This window comes from Macaca nemestrina, chromosome 4 (assembly GCF_043159975.1).
Source record: "Macaca nemestrina isolate mMacNem1 chromosome 4, mMacNem.hap1, whole genome shotgun sequence".
NCBI classification, from domain to species: domain Eukaryota; kingdom Metazoa; phylum Chordata; class Mammalia; order Primates; family Cercopithecidae; genus Macaca; species Macaca nemestrina.
This window is the reverse complement of record NC_092128.1, coordinates 23,275,176-23,289,316: the sequence shown is the minus strand read 5'-3', so window position 1 is coordinate 23,289,316 and position 14,141 is coordinate 23,275,176. Positions and strand designations below refer to the sequence as shown.

General features: G+C 47.1%; 1 protein-coding gene across 2 annotated transcripts in view; it reads right to left on the bottom strand.

Moving 5' to 3' along the window:
* Nucleotides 1–14,050, bottom strand: part of LOC105471326 (solute carrier family 13 member 4) — a 48,201-nt gene extending 34,151 nt beyond the window's left edge. For both annotated transcript variants that reach the window (XM_011723765.3, XM_011723766.3), the window contains exons 1-2: nucleotides 13,103–14,050; nucleotides 7,074–7,202 (exon numbers count right to left, since the gene is read on the bottom strand). In XM_011723765.3, coding sequence (XP_011722067.1) covers nucleotides 7,074–7,202; nucleotides 13,103–13,201 — 228 coding nt within the window. In that variant the 5' untranslated portion in view covers nucleotides 13,202–14,050. The remainder of the gene's footprint in view (nucleotides 1–7,073; nucleotides 7,203–13,102) is intronic.
* Nucleotides 14,051–14,141: the final 91 nt, after the last annotated feature.

The window sequence follows — 14,141 nt, the reverse complement described above, 5'->3', positions numbered from 1 at the left end:
GAGGTAGCTGCTCCTCCCCACAGAAACATTAGCTTGGTCTCGAAAGACTGCAAGGTCTGTAGGCTCCCACTGAAAGCCCAGTGTGGAGCCCAGCCCTGGGCTGCATCTGGGTGGCTCAGGGTGAAGGCAGCCTGGGGTTCAGGCAGGTGGCCAGCTGGATGTCCAGCCCACATGCCCACGGGCCTGCATGCAGAGGGCTGGTCAGCCTCCATGGCGAGGAAAGGTGGGAAAGGCAGAGCTGAGAGTGCTTTGTGGAATACCCCCAGGCTTGAACAAACAGAGAAAGTCAGGGTAATGAGTCAGAGGGCAGGAATCTGGCGGGTCAGAAAGATCAGGACCCAGCAGGGAAGCGGATTCATGACAGCCGACTCCAGTGGCACTGGGCGGCAGAGGCTGGTTATCCCAGTGGCCACGGCCTGGACTCCTCTCCTGCCCCTGCAGCCTGGAAGCGGAGTGAGACCGGCCCGAGGCCTGCAGCACAGGGCCAGAGACCGCTGTCTGGGCCCAGGTGAGAGTGTGTGTGTGAGAGTGTGTATGTGAAAATGTGTGTGTGTATATGTGTGTCTATATGTGTGTATTTGTGTGTATGTGAGTGTGTATGAGTGTGAATGTATGTGTGTGTGAGGGTATTTGTGTGAGTGTGTGAATGTGTGTGTGTGTGTGTATAAGTGTATGTGTATGTGTGTATGAGTTTATATGTGTATGCATGTGAATGTGTGTATGAATATGTATGTGTGTGTCTATGAGTGTATATGTGTGTATATGGGTATGTGTGTATGAGTGTGTGAGTGTATGTGTAAGTGTATATGTGCATGAGTGTGTATGTGAGTGTGTGTATGTGTATGTATATGTGAGTGTATGTGTGAGCATGTGTATGAGTGTGTATGAGTATGAGTGTGTGTGAGTGTATGCATATGTGAGCTTATGTATGTATATGAGTGTGCCTGTGAGTGTGAGTGTATGTATATGTGAGCATGTGTATGAGTGTATGTGTATGTGTGTGAGTGTTGTGTATGTATGTGTGAACGTGTGTGTATGAGTGTGAGCATGTGAGCGTGTGTATGTGTATGAGTGTGTCTGTGAATGTGTATTAGTGTGTATGAGTGTGAGCGTGTGTGTATGAGTGTGTATGAGTGTGAGTGTGTGTATGAGTGTGTCTGTGAATGTGTGTAAATGTGTATTAGTGTGTATGAGTGGGTGAGTGTGTATGAGTGTGCGTGAGTGTGAGCATGTGTGTGTATGAGTGTGTCTGTGAATGTGTGTGAATGTGTATTAGTGTGTATGAGTGGGTGAGTGTGTATGAGTGTGTATGTGAGTGTGTGTGCGCACTGGGGAAAGGATAAAGAGCACATGCAATTACTCCCTGAAGTGCACCCTAACCCTGGGCCTCCTGGAGAGCTGTGTGTTCCCAATCCCCAACATCCAACCCGTGCTTTCTACTCCACCAGAGAGCCCTGCAGTGCCCACCTCTATGCCATTCTCCTACAGACAGTAAATCTTAGCTAACTTGATTGACACAGGTATCATGCCCAGGCTATAAACTTTGGGAGCAACGCTTTAGAAGGGGCTTGGAGGACTTCAGAGGCAGATATAATGACAGTAAGTGAGAGTCACAGTGGAGCCAAAACAAAAACAGACAAACACAAACCTAAAATGCAGGGCTAAGCCCTGTGTATCAGCAAAGGAAGCATCAGCTGGATGCTCACAAGATCATAGAGGGACCTTAGAGTCCGACCCATCTCCCAAGGCACAAAGTCTATGTCTAGTGTATCTGGCATGGTCATTTGGCTCAGACTTCTAGGGACGGGAACACAAGGACCACACATGGCAACTCATTTCAGAGTTTTCCTTTATACAGAACGGGGAATTTCTTTATGGTGCTCTGACTCTGGTTCTGGTGTGACACTTTGGGCTTGGAGTGTGGAGCCATGGAAGCCTGAACTCATGGAAGCCTGGACTTATGTCCCCTTAAGTCTTCTCTTCATTCCTCATGTGACTCAGGTTCCAGCTTTTTGACATCCTGGCCACCCACCTCTGGATGAGCTCCTTATCCAGAATTTGATGCACTGGACACATCATTTATTAATTTTTAAAATTAAAAAAAATTTTTTTTTGAGATGGAGTCTCACTCTGTCATCCAGGCTGGAGTGCAGTGGTATGATCTCAGTTCACTGCAACCTCCGCCTCCCGGGTTCAACAGATTCTCTTGCCTCAGCCTCCTGAGTAGCTGGGACTACAGGCATGTACCACCACACCCTGCTAATTTTTTATTTTATTTTATTTTTGGTAGAGACAGGTTTTCACCATGCTGGCCAGGCTGGTCTCGAACTCCTGACCTCAGGTGATCCCCCCGCCTCGGCCTCCCAAAGTGCTAGGATTACAGGCGTGAGCCACCGTGCCTAGCCCACAATTTATTAATTCAACAGAAGATTTTGGTCACATTGCCTAGGGGTTAAGAGCTCAAGTTCTGGAATCGTTCAATCTTGGATTCAAGTCCTGGCTCCACCACTTAGTAGCTGCATAATCTCGGGTAAGTAAGTTACTTAACCTCTGAACTTCAGTTTCCTCCTCTTTAAAATGAAGATAAAAATAATAGCTCCTTCACAGAGGATTGAGTTATATAGTGTGTGTAAATGACCTCCCACAGTGCCTGGCGTATGGTAAACACTCGGAATTTGGCAGCCACGTTGGACTGATGGTGACTCATGCTGAGCCTGTACTTAGCTGAAAGCCAAGGGTCTTTTTCGCATGAACTGCTGGCATTTATCCTTATTAGACTTCATTTTGTCAGTTTCAGTCCATTGTCTCTTCCTGTCCACATGTCTCATTCTGCCACCGTACATTAGCACCGTACATTAGCCAGCTAGCGCATCCAACTTAGCCATCTGCAAATCTGATAATGTGCCTTTTATATTTTCAACTGCAATCTCACCCCAGTCTGGTGCCAACATGTTATTCAAGATTCTTTAGGTTCAGCTGTTCACCCAACCCTCAAGTTACTCAGTTGTGCTTTCTCATGGAGCCCACTCTGGCTCCTCCGAGTGAGAAATTCTTTCTTTCCCCCTGGAAATTTTGAAGGCTCCAAGGAAAAAGTTAAATTAGATTTAATAACTTCTGTTTAAAAGACCAAGGAAATTATAAAACCCATTAGAAGGACTGTAATCAAAAATTGGTCAACATGAAGTTTGGGCAGTTGGCAGTGTAAATTTTATTTATCTAGAACATCCCCTCTTGAGGAGTGGTATAAATCCTCCACAATGCCAGAAATCGAGGCATCACTGCATAGGGCATTCTGTATTTTTCCACATGGTTTATACTTTCTCTCTATTAAAATAGAAACTTCTCCAGGTCAGGAGCCCTTCTGTCATTTTGTATCTCTTATTAGCACCTGAGTCTGAGCTTCGCACACAACTCCTAATACCCACTGGCTGACAAACCATCACTGTAAAAATGGACCATTTATATGTACTTGTGATGGTTAACTTTGCATGTCAACCTGGATGGACTACGGGGTGCCCAGGTTAAGCATTGCTTCTGGGTGTTCCTGGATGAGATTGGCATTTGAATCAGTGGATTGCCCTCCACCATGTGGACAGACATCATCCAATCTGTCGAGGGCCTAACTAGAACAAAAGGTGGAGGAAGCGGGAATTTGCCTGCTTTTTCCAGTCTCACTACCTGGGCTGGGACATCTCTCATCTCCTGCCCTGGGACTGGAATCTACACCATTGGCTTCGCTGGTTCTCAGGCCTTTGGACTCGCACAGAGTGACAGCACCAGCTCTCCTGGGTCTCCTGCTTGCAGGTGGCAGCTCATGGGATGTCTTAGTCTCCATAATTAATCAAGTGAGCCAATTCCCACACACACACACGCACACACACACACGCATGCGCACTAGTCTCCTCTTGGTTCTGTTTCTCTGGAGAAACTGCAGAACATATCTAGCTTCAGACAGTGAGAGCTCAGATATGAGACTCAAGAGGGGAGAGATGACATTTCGTTTATTTTTGTCACCCTCAGGGTACCTGTATCATCCCATGTTGCACCTGGTAGATCTAGAACTCAGAAAATATGTTTTTCTACATGTTGAATGAATAACATGAGGGAACACAGCCACAGTCCCAGAGTCACACTGATCCTATTCACGTGCCTTCCTTCCCTCACTGAAGATGACATTACTGACACATTGTCAAGAAACACTGCAATCAAGAGCCGTGAATAGAGGTCTGATGCAGGGATGGCGCTGGGCTAGATAGGCCATAGACATTGTACATCCCAGAGAGCATGAACCTTGGTGGGGAGAGCACATGTCTATGAAAAGTTTATATCTGGTGTATCTGATGCACCATTTAAAAGATAAAGACATCAAATAGACTCAAAGAGAAGGGATCAATACTTTCAGCCTTTGGTCATTGAAAGGGCTTCACCAAAGAAAGTAATTGAGTAGGGCTTTAAAGGTCAAAGGAATGGGAGAGAACTTTCCAAAGTGGAAGAATAACCCAAGTTGCAGTAAGAGGATGGTCAAGAAGTAGGTGGGTTTGGGGAATGACAAGGATTTGGGGGCTCCTAAAGAGCACCAGCCCAGCTTCCCCCTATGAGCCATGGCACATTCTGGTGTCACAGTGGTGCACAGGTGGTTGTGGAATAGGTGTTTTTTCTGCAAAGTTAACTGGCTCAGAAAGGGCTATAACCCATGTGCTCTGCCTTACTGGCATTTCCCTCCAATCTGAGCTAAGAAGTTCAGCTAAACAGACTATATTTGGACTAAGCTGCTCCCTGTAGCCCAACTACTAAATATCATCATCAGCCAAAGCCATGTCACCAGGCAGGTGGATTAGGATTTTTCACCTCAAATGATAAGACATGCTTTCTGGCTCCTCCAGCCCCCAGCAATAGGGACACACAGCCCCTCCCTGGACTGTCTTCCTTTACTTCTCACAGAGTCCTGTTACCCTCCCAAGCAACTGCCTCTGCAGACTCTCCTTATGGACAAAGGGGCGTCCCTCGGATAACTGTTGCCCGGCAACATCTCTGCTGTGCCCTTGGAGAAATAGAGACACTGTCTGCTTGAAAGCTAAGGCATGCTGTTGGCTTTTGGGCTGCCTATAGTGAAACACAAAGATTAGGTTTCTCAATTAATAGTTTTCTCACTTTAAAATGTTATTTAGGATTCAGTTCTTTCTAAACGTCATTTTTTCCCTCTACCCTCTACTTTCAACCCCTGCCCTTGCTGGTTTTAATTTCACAATTTTAAAGAGAAGCCTGGAGAACAAGCTTGTAGAGCTCTCGTAAGAAAAGTCACATTTTAGGTTGCTTTTTTCTTTAGGCAGATACAAAACCCCATATTACCTATTCTTTTTTTTCACAAAAGAACGGGGTCAATTAGAACAACTGCCTGGTGATTCTGGTAACAGATTAGCTTTTACATGAGTCCCCAGGATACTGGGGTTGTACCCATCTCCAGGAATGAAAGCACTGCTGAGAGCTTTGGGGATTCTATTCTTTTTGGTGAGCCTGAGGCTATGGCTATGCAATGCCCACTATATATATATGTGTGTGTGTGTGTGTGTGTAGATAGATAGCCACACCCACACATATATATGTGTATAGATAAATAGATAGATACAAAGAAGAAGGAGAGAGAGAGAGAGACAGGGGAAGGGGGGGTGGGGAGAGAGAGAGAAAGAAAGAAAAGGAACCTAAAAGCAAACAAAAAACTAGTCAGTTAAATCTATCCAGTAGAAAGACAAAGTGTTCATTTGCAGTCAAATACAACTGTTGGAGAATTGCCTAATTCTACTTTTGGAAAGTTCTGTTGTCTATTAAAGCATCCATAGGCCCAGCTCCGTTCTTCCTCATATCACAGAAGCGAAAGACTCACAGTTCTTAGTAATAACTCCATGTGTTCACAGTGCCATGAAGCCACATACCACTTTATGGAGTCTTTTTCTTATGGTGTAGTGATCAAGTGTATACACTTTGAAATCTAATAGTTACAGGTTTGAATCTAATTCTGCTACTTTCAGCTTTGTGATTTGGGGTGAGTCTCTTAATTCTCTGAGCTTAGCTGTAAAATGGAAATACTAGCATGTGCCTTGTAGAGCTCTTGGGAGTATTACATAACAAATGTAGCACTTCTGATAGAGTGCCTGGCGCTCAGTAGGCATTCAAACATGAGCTTCCTTTCGTCTTCCTTCTGTGCCTCTGCCCCTAACCTTACCCCCGTCTCTACGATTCAGGCTTTTTCATCAGAAACCCTAAGCAGAGACCAGGTGTGAATAATGAGACAGTTCAAAGGGAACCAGGTGTTGCTGAATGAGATCATCATTCATTTTGCTCCCAGGTTCTGGCTGTTTTGTTTTGTTTCTTTTTCCCTACTCATGGCAGGCTTAAACATTTGCTCTGAAATTTTGCCACAACCTGGGCTTCCTGCTGACAATTTCCATTTGAGCTTTTGAGAATGCCACAGACAGTGAATGGAGAGGGCTCACTCTAGGGAAGGCGCAAAGAAAGAACATGCGGTAACTTAAGTCGGGGGAGAAGAAACAGAAATGTTGTTTTTTGGAGGGGTGGATGAAAACATTGTCAGGGCTCAGGGAAACATGGTAAGTCTCTCTGTAACAAACATTCATTGAGCACCTACTGGATACAGGCTCAGCTTTCTAATGAGATGCCCCCAAAATGGGAGGTCGGATTCCTGCCTTTGTGTGCTTATCATCTAAACAGACATCCAGAGACTGAAAAAGGTCAACAGCAGCTGAGTTTTCGGCATCAATCACACAGCTCCTGAAAGGTTTCAGACCGAGGGAGCAACTGGATGTGTTTAATCAAGCAAGGCTTCCTGAAAGAGGCAAGTTTTGAGCCAGTTTGAAGGAGATGAGGATTATGAGTGGAAGGAGAGGAATTCAGGGTCTAGAACTGCAGATGCCAAGGCTCAGTGTTAAGCGGTCATTCCAGTGGGTGACAAGGCCCCCTCATCCTCAAGTGCTGAGTGAATCTCCCTTCATTGGAGGCTCTCTTTCAGGGGCCCTGCAGGGACCCAGGCAGGGGGGTGGGGCTACAAGCGGTCTAACCTCATTGGATCGGAGGACTCCGAAGAATGGGTAGAGGAAGGCCGGCACCAGGGCTGCAGCTCCCAGAGGCACTGCCTCCGACACCCAGTACACAGCAGTCACGATCAGCACGTAAGCACACGAGGCCTCCTGCGAGGGAAGGAAAGGGGCAGTCATTCACCGGAATAGCAGGAATAGTCACTGCCACTGAGCATCCGGATGCAACCCTGACATCGAAGCAGCAGGTACTCGGACTCTAATGCAGGTACAAGCATACAGCCCTGGGACCAAAGCCGGACTGGCAGGCGAGCATGGTGAATACATGGTGAGTCCATCCTTTGGTGGGTGACATTCTGGCTGCTCCTTGGGGGACCGATGCCTGGCCTGTGGTTTGCACTGGTGTGTAGCCAGGCAGCTCTGAGGGTTCTGGAAACTGCCAAGGTGGAGATTGAACTTAACTGCAGTGACCAGACCCATGATTACAAAACCATACAAGTGGAGTTCAAAGCTTTAACTTGAACTGGGATGTAACTGGTGTTAAGTTGACTGGGTAGTAGAAGTTCTTGGGGTAGTTGGAGATAGGAATCACTGCGTGCGGTTGGGACTGGGGCTCACACTTGTAATCCCAGCACTTTGGGAGGCCAAGGTGGGAGGATCACTTGAGCCCAGGAGTTTGAGACCAGCCTGGGCAATATACAGCAAGACCCCATCTCTAAAAAATAAAAGATAAATTAGCCAGGTGTGGTGGCACAGGCCTGTAGTCCCGGCTACTTGGGAGGCTGAGGCCAGAGGATCACTTGAGCCCAGGGGTTTTAGGCTGCATGCAGTGAGCTATGGTCATGTGCCACTGCACTCCAGCCTGGGACTACAGGACTACGGAGTGCGATGCTGTCTCCGGGAAAAAAAGAAAGAAAGAAAAAAGGACAGTTAGTTCACATGTAAGCTCTGAGATCAGCCATCCTGAATTTGACTCATGTGCCTAAGATATGAAGATATGTGGCATTGGTGTGTGCCTGACTGAAGAGAAGTGGATCAGTGAGAAGTGAGATTTACAAACAATCCAAAAGGTGGTTTCTGGACTGTGCTCTTGCAGCCCTGGGCATCTTGGGTGTGTCTCAAGAATATCCCAGGGAGATGAGCAAGACTTGGAATCTGGACCCCCTCTCTAGCCTCATCCCAAATGGAGTAGCTTTGTTCTCATTTGATTCATATACAAACATTACATGTGAAATTTCATTTGAAAAAAAAAAAAGGCTTTACTGCTTTAAAAATGAATAAACAAAGTTAAATCCCCCTGTTTTAGACTATTTGCTGAAACAACTTGATTCAGTAGTAAATTTTAATCAAATAAATTGTTAGGCAAGAACTGGTTGACCATTCCCCCTTCAGTTTTGGATCTGAGGTTCTATCATGTTTTGCGTCTAGAGATTGATCCTTCACCCAAAGGTCTCTGTACGAGTTAATAAGGAGCTCCCTTCCCTGGGAGAGGGAAGGGAGGACTGAGGAGGAAGGCAGCGATCCTGAGCATGGGACTCTCATTTTGGATGAAGAAGCATCAGCTCCTAACTCAGTGTTTCTCAGCCTTGGCACTACTGACATTTAGGGCCACATAGCTTCTTGTTGCAGGGGGCTGTCCTGTGCACTGTAAAGGAGCAGCATCCTTGGTCTCTACCCACTAAATGCCAGTAGCACTTCCTCCATTGTGACAACCAAAAAACCGTCTCTAGACATTGCCAAATGTCCCTTGGGGAGGTAAAATGATCCCTGATTGAGAGCCACTGCCCTAACCAGGGTCTGGTTCTCATTGCTCTTGGACTCCATTCTACCTGCCTGACCCCATGGAAACATCCGTCTACAAAGACTAAAGACAGCCATCTATCTGGAAGGGGAGGCCTGGAAATTCACCGACATTTTCCATAGCCCACTCACTTTGCTGGCTGGACAACCCAGGGGTGCACAGGGTAATGAAGTACAACATTCTTATCAAAAGCCAGCCCTCCAGCAGCTTACCCTCTAGTCATGCTGATGGCCCTGAATTGCGCTGATGAAGGCTGTTATGACAGGTTACTAGCTTGCTCTAGGGAGAGGCTACAGTTCAAGGGCCTTGTTAATGGGAACATCACCGAGCTCCGTGACTCGGAATACCATTTATAGAAAATCCAAGTTGGCTGTGGGCACCTCAATTTTTACATAGTTCTAAACCACCAGGACTCATGTCTGACTTGCCCTGAGGCTGGCTGCTGATCAAGGAACCCGACAAATCTTGCTGTTTATCGCCCCTTGAGTTCAGAACACGCGTCCTCAAACTCTTGCACAAAAGTTACAAAAGGTCGCTGTATCAGTGAGGGGCAGCAGGAGTGATTAAATCAGCTGGGCTGGCAAGGACCTTTGCTCTCCTGACATTCGTGGATTATGGGATTGGGGTTTGAGAAATGGGAACTGGGCCCAATGATTGTTGACTGTAGCTCCCCACTGAGATGTTCTCTGGGGCCAAAAGATCAGAGGGAAGATAAAACTTTTGGAAGTGCTGATAAGACAACAGAACCAATGGTGGAAAAAAAAAAAAAAAAAAAAAAGGCTCCACTTGGAAACGAATTCAATTTAGAGAAATTGAATTGTTTGCTATAGAAATAAAACTACCTAAACGAGTTCAAGCCCACGTGTTCTCGTCTCTTTTCTGGGAAAGAGACAGAGTGGCAGATCTTAATTCCAGTTGAAGAGAAAGAGTTGAGAGACAAAATGTCTGCCCCTCACTGGGGCCCCTTATTTCTCCCTGGAACCCTTAGTCTTTCTTGATCTGGTCATTACAGGGCTACAGGTTATAAGTTAAGGGGAAGGAGGTGGGGAGAGAAGGTGGGGAGAAAGGGAAAGGAGAAAGAGGAAAGGAGCCTGTAATCCCAGCACTTTGGGAGGCTGAGGTGGGTGGATCACTTGAGGTCAGGAGTTCGAGACGAGTCTGGCCAACATGGCGAAACCCTGTCTCTACTAAAAATACAAAAAAATTAGCCAGATGTGGTGGCACATGCCTGTAATCCTAGCTACTCAGGAGGCTGAGGCAGGAGAATGCCTTGAACCCGGGAGGCAGAGGTTGCAGTGAGCCAAGATTGCGCCACTGCGCTCTAGAGCCTGGGTGACAGAGTGAGACTCTGTCTCGAAAAAAAAAAAAAAAAAGAAGAGGAGAGAGAGAGAGAAAGAAAGAGAGAGGACTTTCCTTCTGCCGGGCACCTTTAGGAGAATTTGGGTAAAATAAGGCAAACATTTTGGTTGTAAATATTATTAGACATGCGACTAGGTTGCTGGAGGAAGTAAGTCATCAGGCCACCTTCACCCAGCAGTAGTAAGGACAGGATTGATTACCATCATTTTTTACCTGCATTTTCCTTAGAGTAGAAGAATGGACAAGAGACACATTTAGAGAGTCTTTCCGTATAGTTTCCACTTATTTCACCCATGGAATCTCCATAAACTTCATTTTCCCACTTCTAAACCTTCCCAAAATTCAGGAGGTAAGCTTGTATTCAGACAACCAAAAATACTGCAAAGTTTGCTTACAAGGAGTCCCATGTCCCCGGCGCCTATCCCATGTCTAGCAGGTGGCTCAATTCACGTGGGCTAAACTGCACTGGACTTCTCTGCTGGCTGTCAGGTCTCGCTCATCTGGAGAGAATATTCTGCAACCCCCAGGCTCTTTATCAACACCACTGGTTCCTTATAAACAGGTGTGTGGGGGTTGGGGATTGGTGAGTATTCAGACAATGTCTTCAAGGGACAGTGCTATCTACTATTTTTTGGTTTCTGTTTACAAGTAGAGGAAAGAGTTTGAAAGTGGCATTTCCCTATGTAGGACGTTTCCTAGTCAGCTACTAAGTTAGGCATGGAACTGCTCGTTTTCCATGCAGTTTGACCACTCCAGTGATATCCCACTCCAACTTCACGGGAAGGAGGTTAAAGTCTGTTATCTGTTACCATGAACGACTGGGGGCGCCTTTTAAAAAAATGTAGCTTGGGTGGTTGAGATGCAACTTTTATCCCACTGGGGGCACTGAGGAAGGGCTTAGTTATGGATGCCCTCTCTTGTACCCTCTTCTTCTATAACATGATAAATAGTGTCTGGACCTCTAGTTTTAGAGAGCTGGGCAAGAAAAAGGGGGAAGGTCATTTTGACTCCTCCTAAAATGTAGCTGAGGCTTGTCGCTTAGAAGAACTATCAAAACTGCAGGCCAGGAGCTCCTGTCCAGGTACTGCATCACTGCTCTCAACTCCAGCCCAGGGCAAGCACATCTATTTGGAATTTTAAGGGTTCAATATCAGAATCCAAAAGTTTGAGGCAGGCCAGGCATGGTAGCTCACACCTGTAATCTCAACATTGTGGGAGGATCACATCAGACCACGAGTTTGAGACCAGCCTGGGAAACATGGTGAAGCCTCCATTTCTACAAAAAAGAAAAAAAAATTTTAAATTTTTTAATTAGCTGCATGTGGTGGTGCTTGCTTGCCTGTAGTCCCAGCTACTCCGGAGGCTGAGGCACGAGGATTGCTTAACCCCAGGAGCTCTGCAGTGAGCTATGATTGTGCCACCGCACCCCAGACTGGGTGACAGAGTGAGACTCTGCGTCTACAAAAAAAAAGTTTGATGAAAGGGGTGACAGATGGATGAAAGACACTCTACCTGCTGGGCACCTAGTCTGTGCCTTCTGTGGGCTGTGGCCAAGGTCCCCAAAGGTGGGGCTGACTCAACCAGGAGATATGAGAGGTTCCTGATACTGCTTAGGAGAGGAGGCTAATATGTCCCTTGGTAACAGTCCCTTATATCAACCTGACATTGAGAAAAAACAAAAACAAGAAAAGACACAAAAAGAAAAAAAATCAGACCCATTTGGACAAAGCAGAAAATTGACTGGGGAACAGTCCAGGAAAAATGTCAGCAGCAATCACTGTCTGCTAATCCCAGCCCAGTTTTAATTGGCATCTCCCTGGCACTCTGGAGTATTTATTCTATGAAAGATTTAAGCCAGTTTGTTTTTGAGAAGAGCCATCCTAATCCCCTCTGTTTAACTTTTTAACTTAATCTTGGTTACCAAGTTACTTAAGGAGCAGAGTAGAAGAATTACTCCCCCTCCTACAAACATGATTAACCTGTTTTAGCTTACTTTTCCTAAAGTCTCCAGGGCAGTGCCAGCTGGAGGACGGGGACAAGCCACAGACAGGAGGAAGAGAACAGCGGAAGGAAGGGAAGGGAAGTAGGTGACCACGGGGAGGGTGTGACAGTCAAGCTGGATGCGGAGCCAGAGCTCAGGTTCCTCTGTTCACACAAACCAGGTGAAGAATGAGCTCACGGGGTAGAGTTTGAGGGCTCTTATCTCTTTTTTATCGTGCCACTTTTTGTCTGTCCTTCAAGGGCACAGAGAAGAAAACACAGAAGACACAAATAATTCAAGGCCACATGCATGGGACCGGGGCAGCCTGCCAAGCTCTTCTTTCGTTCCTTCTCTACTCATTCATTCCCTAAAGCTGATAGAAGCCTTCGGGATTAGAGCTTCAACTGTGGTCATCGAAGCCCACCAGGATGCCACCACAGACCACAGACTGGCTCCACCGTTCTCTTCCTCCCCCAGCCTTCTCCTCAGTGCCACTGTTGGGAGCTCTTTCTGTGTCTCCAGGGGCTCTCAGATAACCAGGGTCCCAGGTGAATTCCGGACAAACACAGATGCACCATGTCGTTTGCATGGGTGTCGCTGGCCCTGGCTGCTGGGGCGGGCTGGCCTGCTGCTTGGTGCAACATCCATCAGTCACTTCTGCCAAGGCCCCTACTCTGTCCTGACCCCTGGTGGAGGCCATGGGGTTGGGGCACTGGGACTGGGATAGGAGATGAACATGACAGCTTTTAGGAAGAAGGTATCTTGGTTTCCTCCAGAAAAACCCTTCCATTTCTTTAAACCCACCACAAGCCACTTTGAGGGACTGCTGAGCACCCCATGTTCCCCATCGACCTCCCCTCTTTGCCCTCCCACTGACTCCCTGACCCCCGGCGGGCGCAGGTCGGTACTCACGCTGCTGGGGTGGAGGACGGGCAGAGGCAGCAGCAGGAGCGGGACGCAGACGACCAGCAGCAGCTTCCGGGCTCGGAGCAGGCCCTGCAGCAGGCCCATCGCGCCGCTGTCCTCTCCAGCTCGTCCTCGGACCCCGCTCTGCCGGCGAAGGGCTTCCTCCCTGGGCACTGCTCTCTATCCAGAGAGACTTCTTAAACCTTTCTTGGCTTCCAAGAGTCCTCCTTCGTCTTGGGGGCAGAACTGGAGGGCAGTTATACCCTCGCTGTTTCTGCAAGAGGCTGGGCTCCCGGCTTCCTGCTTTAGGTGGGATTGATGAGCATCGTTTTGTGACCAGCAAAAAGGAACTGGGAAAGGATGATAAACGGGGGCATAGTGGGCCTTCTCTCGGCTTGATTAGTAATAGAGTAACTTCATTCTAGGTGTCAGCAAAAACCCTCTTAATCCATTAAACCACACCTTTGCTGCTGCTGCTCGGCCTTGAAGAAATCATTTAAAAGCTTAAAAACATGAAAAACGCTCAGAGCATATTGTGCTCTCCATCAGTTTTCCTCCCTCTGATGACCTATTTTGGGGAGTCCTTGTTTCATCTCCTACCTAGGCTCCCTGTTCGTAAGAATCTAGTAGCCCCTTTCCTTAAAACAAGCACCTGAGCTTGTCAGAGTTGCTGGCGGACTTCAGGTGGGGCTGCTGGTCGCTCCCAGGACCTGGTATCTTAACTCTGTTCACATGTCTTTCCCTCAGATTGGTTCCCTACTTATAATTTGCCTTGAGCCTGGGCCTCCAAAGCAGAAAAGAAAAGTCCCCACGACATTCCTTTTTATCAAAGGACAAAAACTTACTGGAGGCCCACCTTTAACTTTCATCCACCAATGGGAAGCCGGGACAGAGGCAGTAGCTCCGCCCACTCCTCAAAGCCAATCAGCAAATTGAAAAGAAAGAGTTAATTTCTCTCGCCGAGGCCGCTCTTGATTGGTCACAGCGGGGGCTTGCTGATTCCGCAGAACCTAGGCAGCCTGCTAAGCTTATTTTTCAGTTTCTC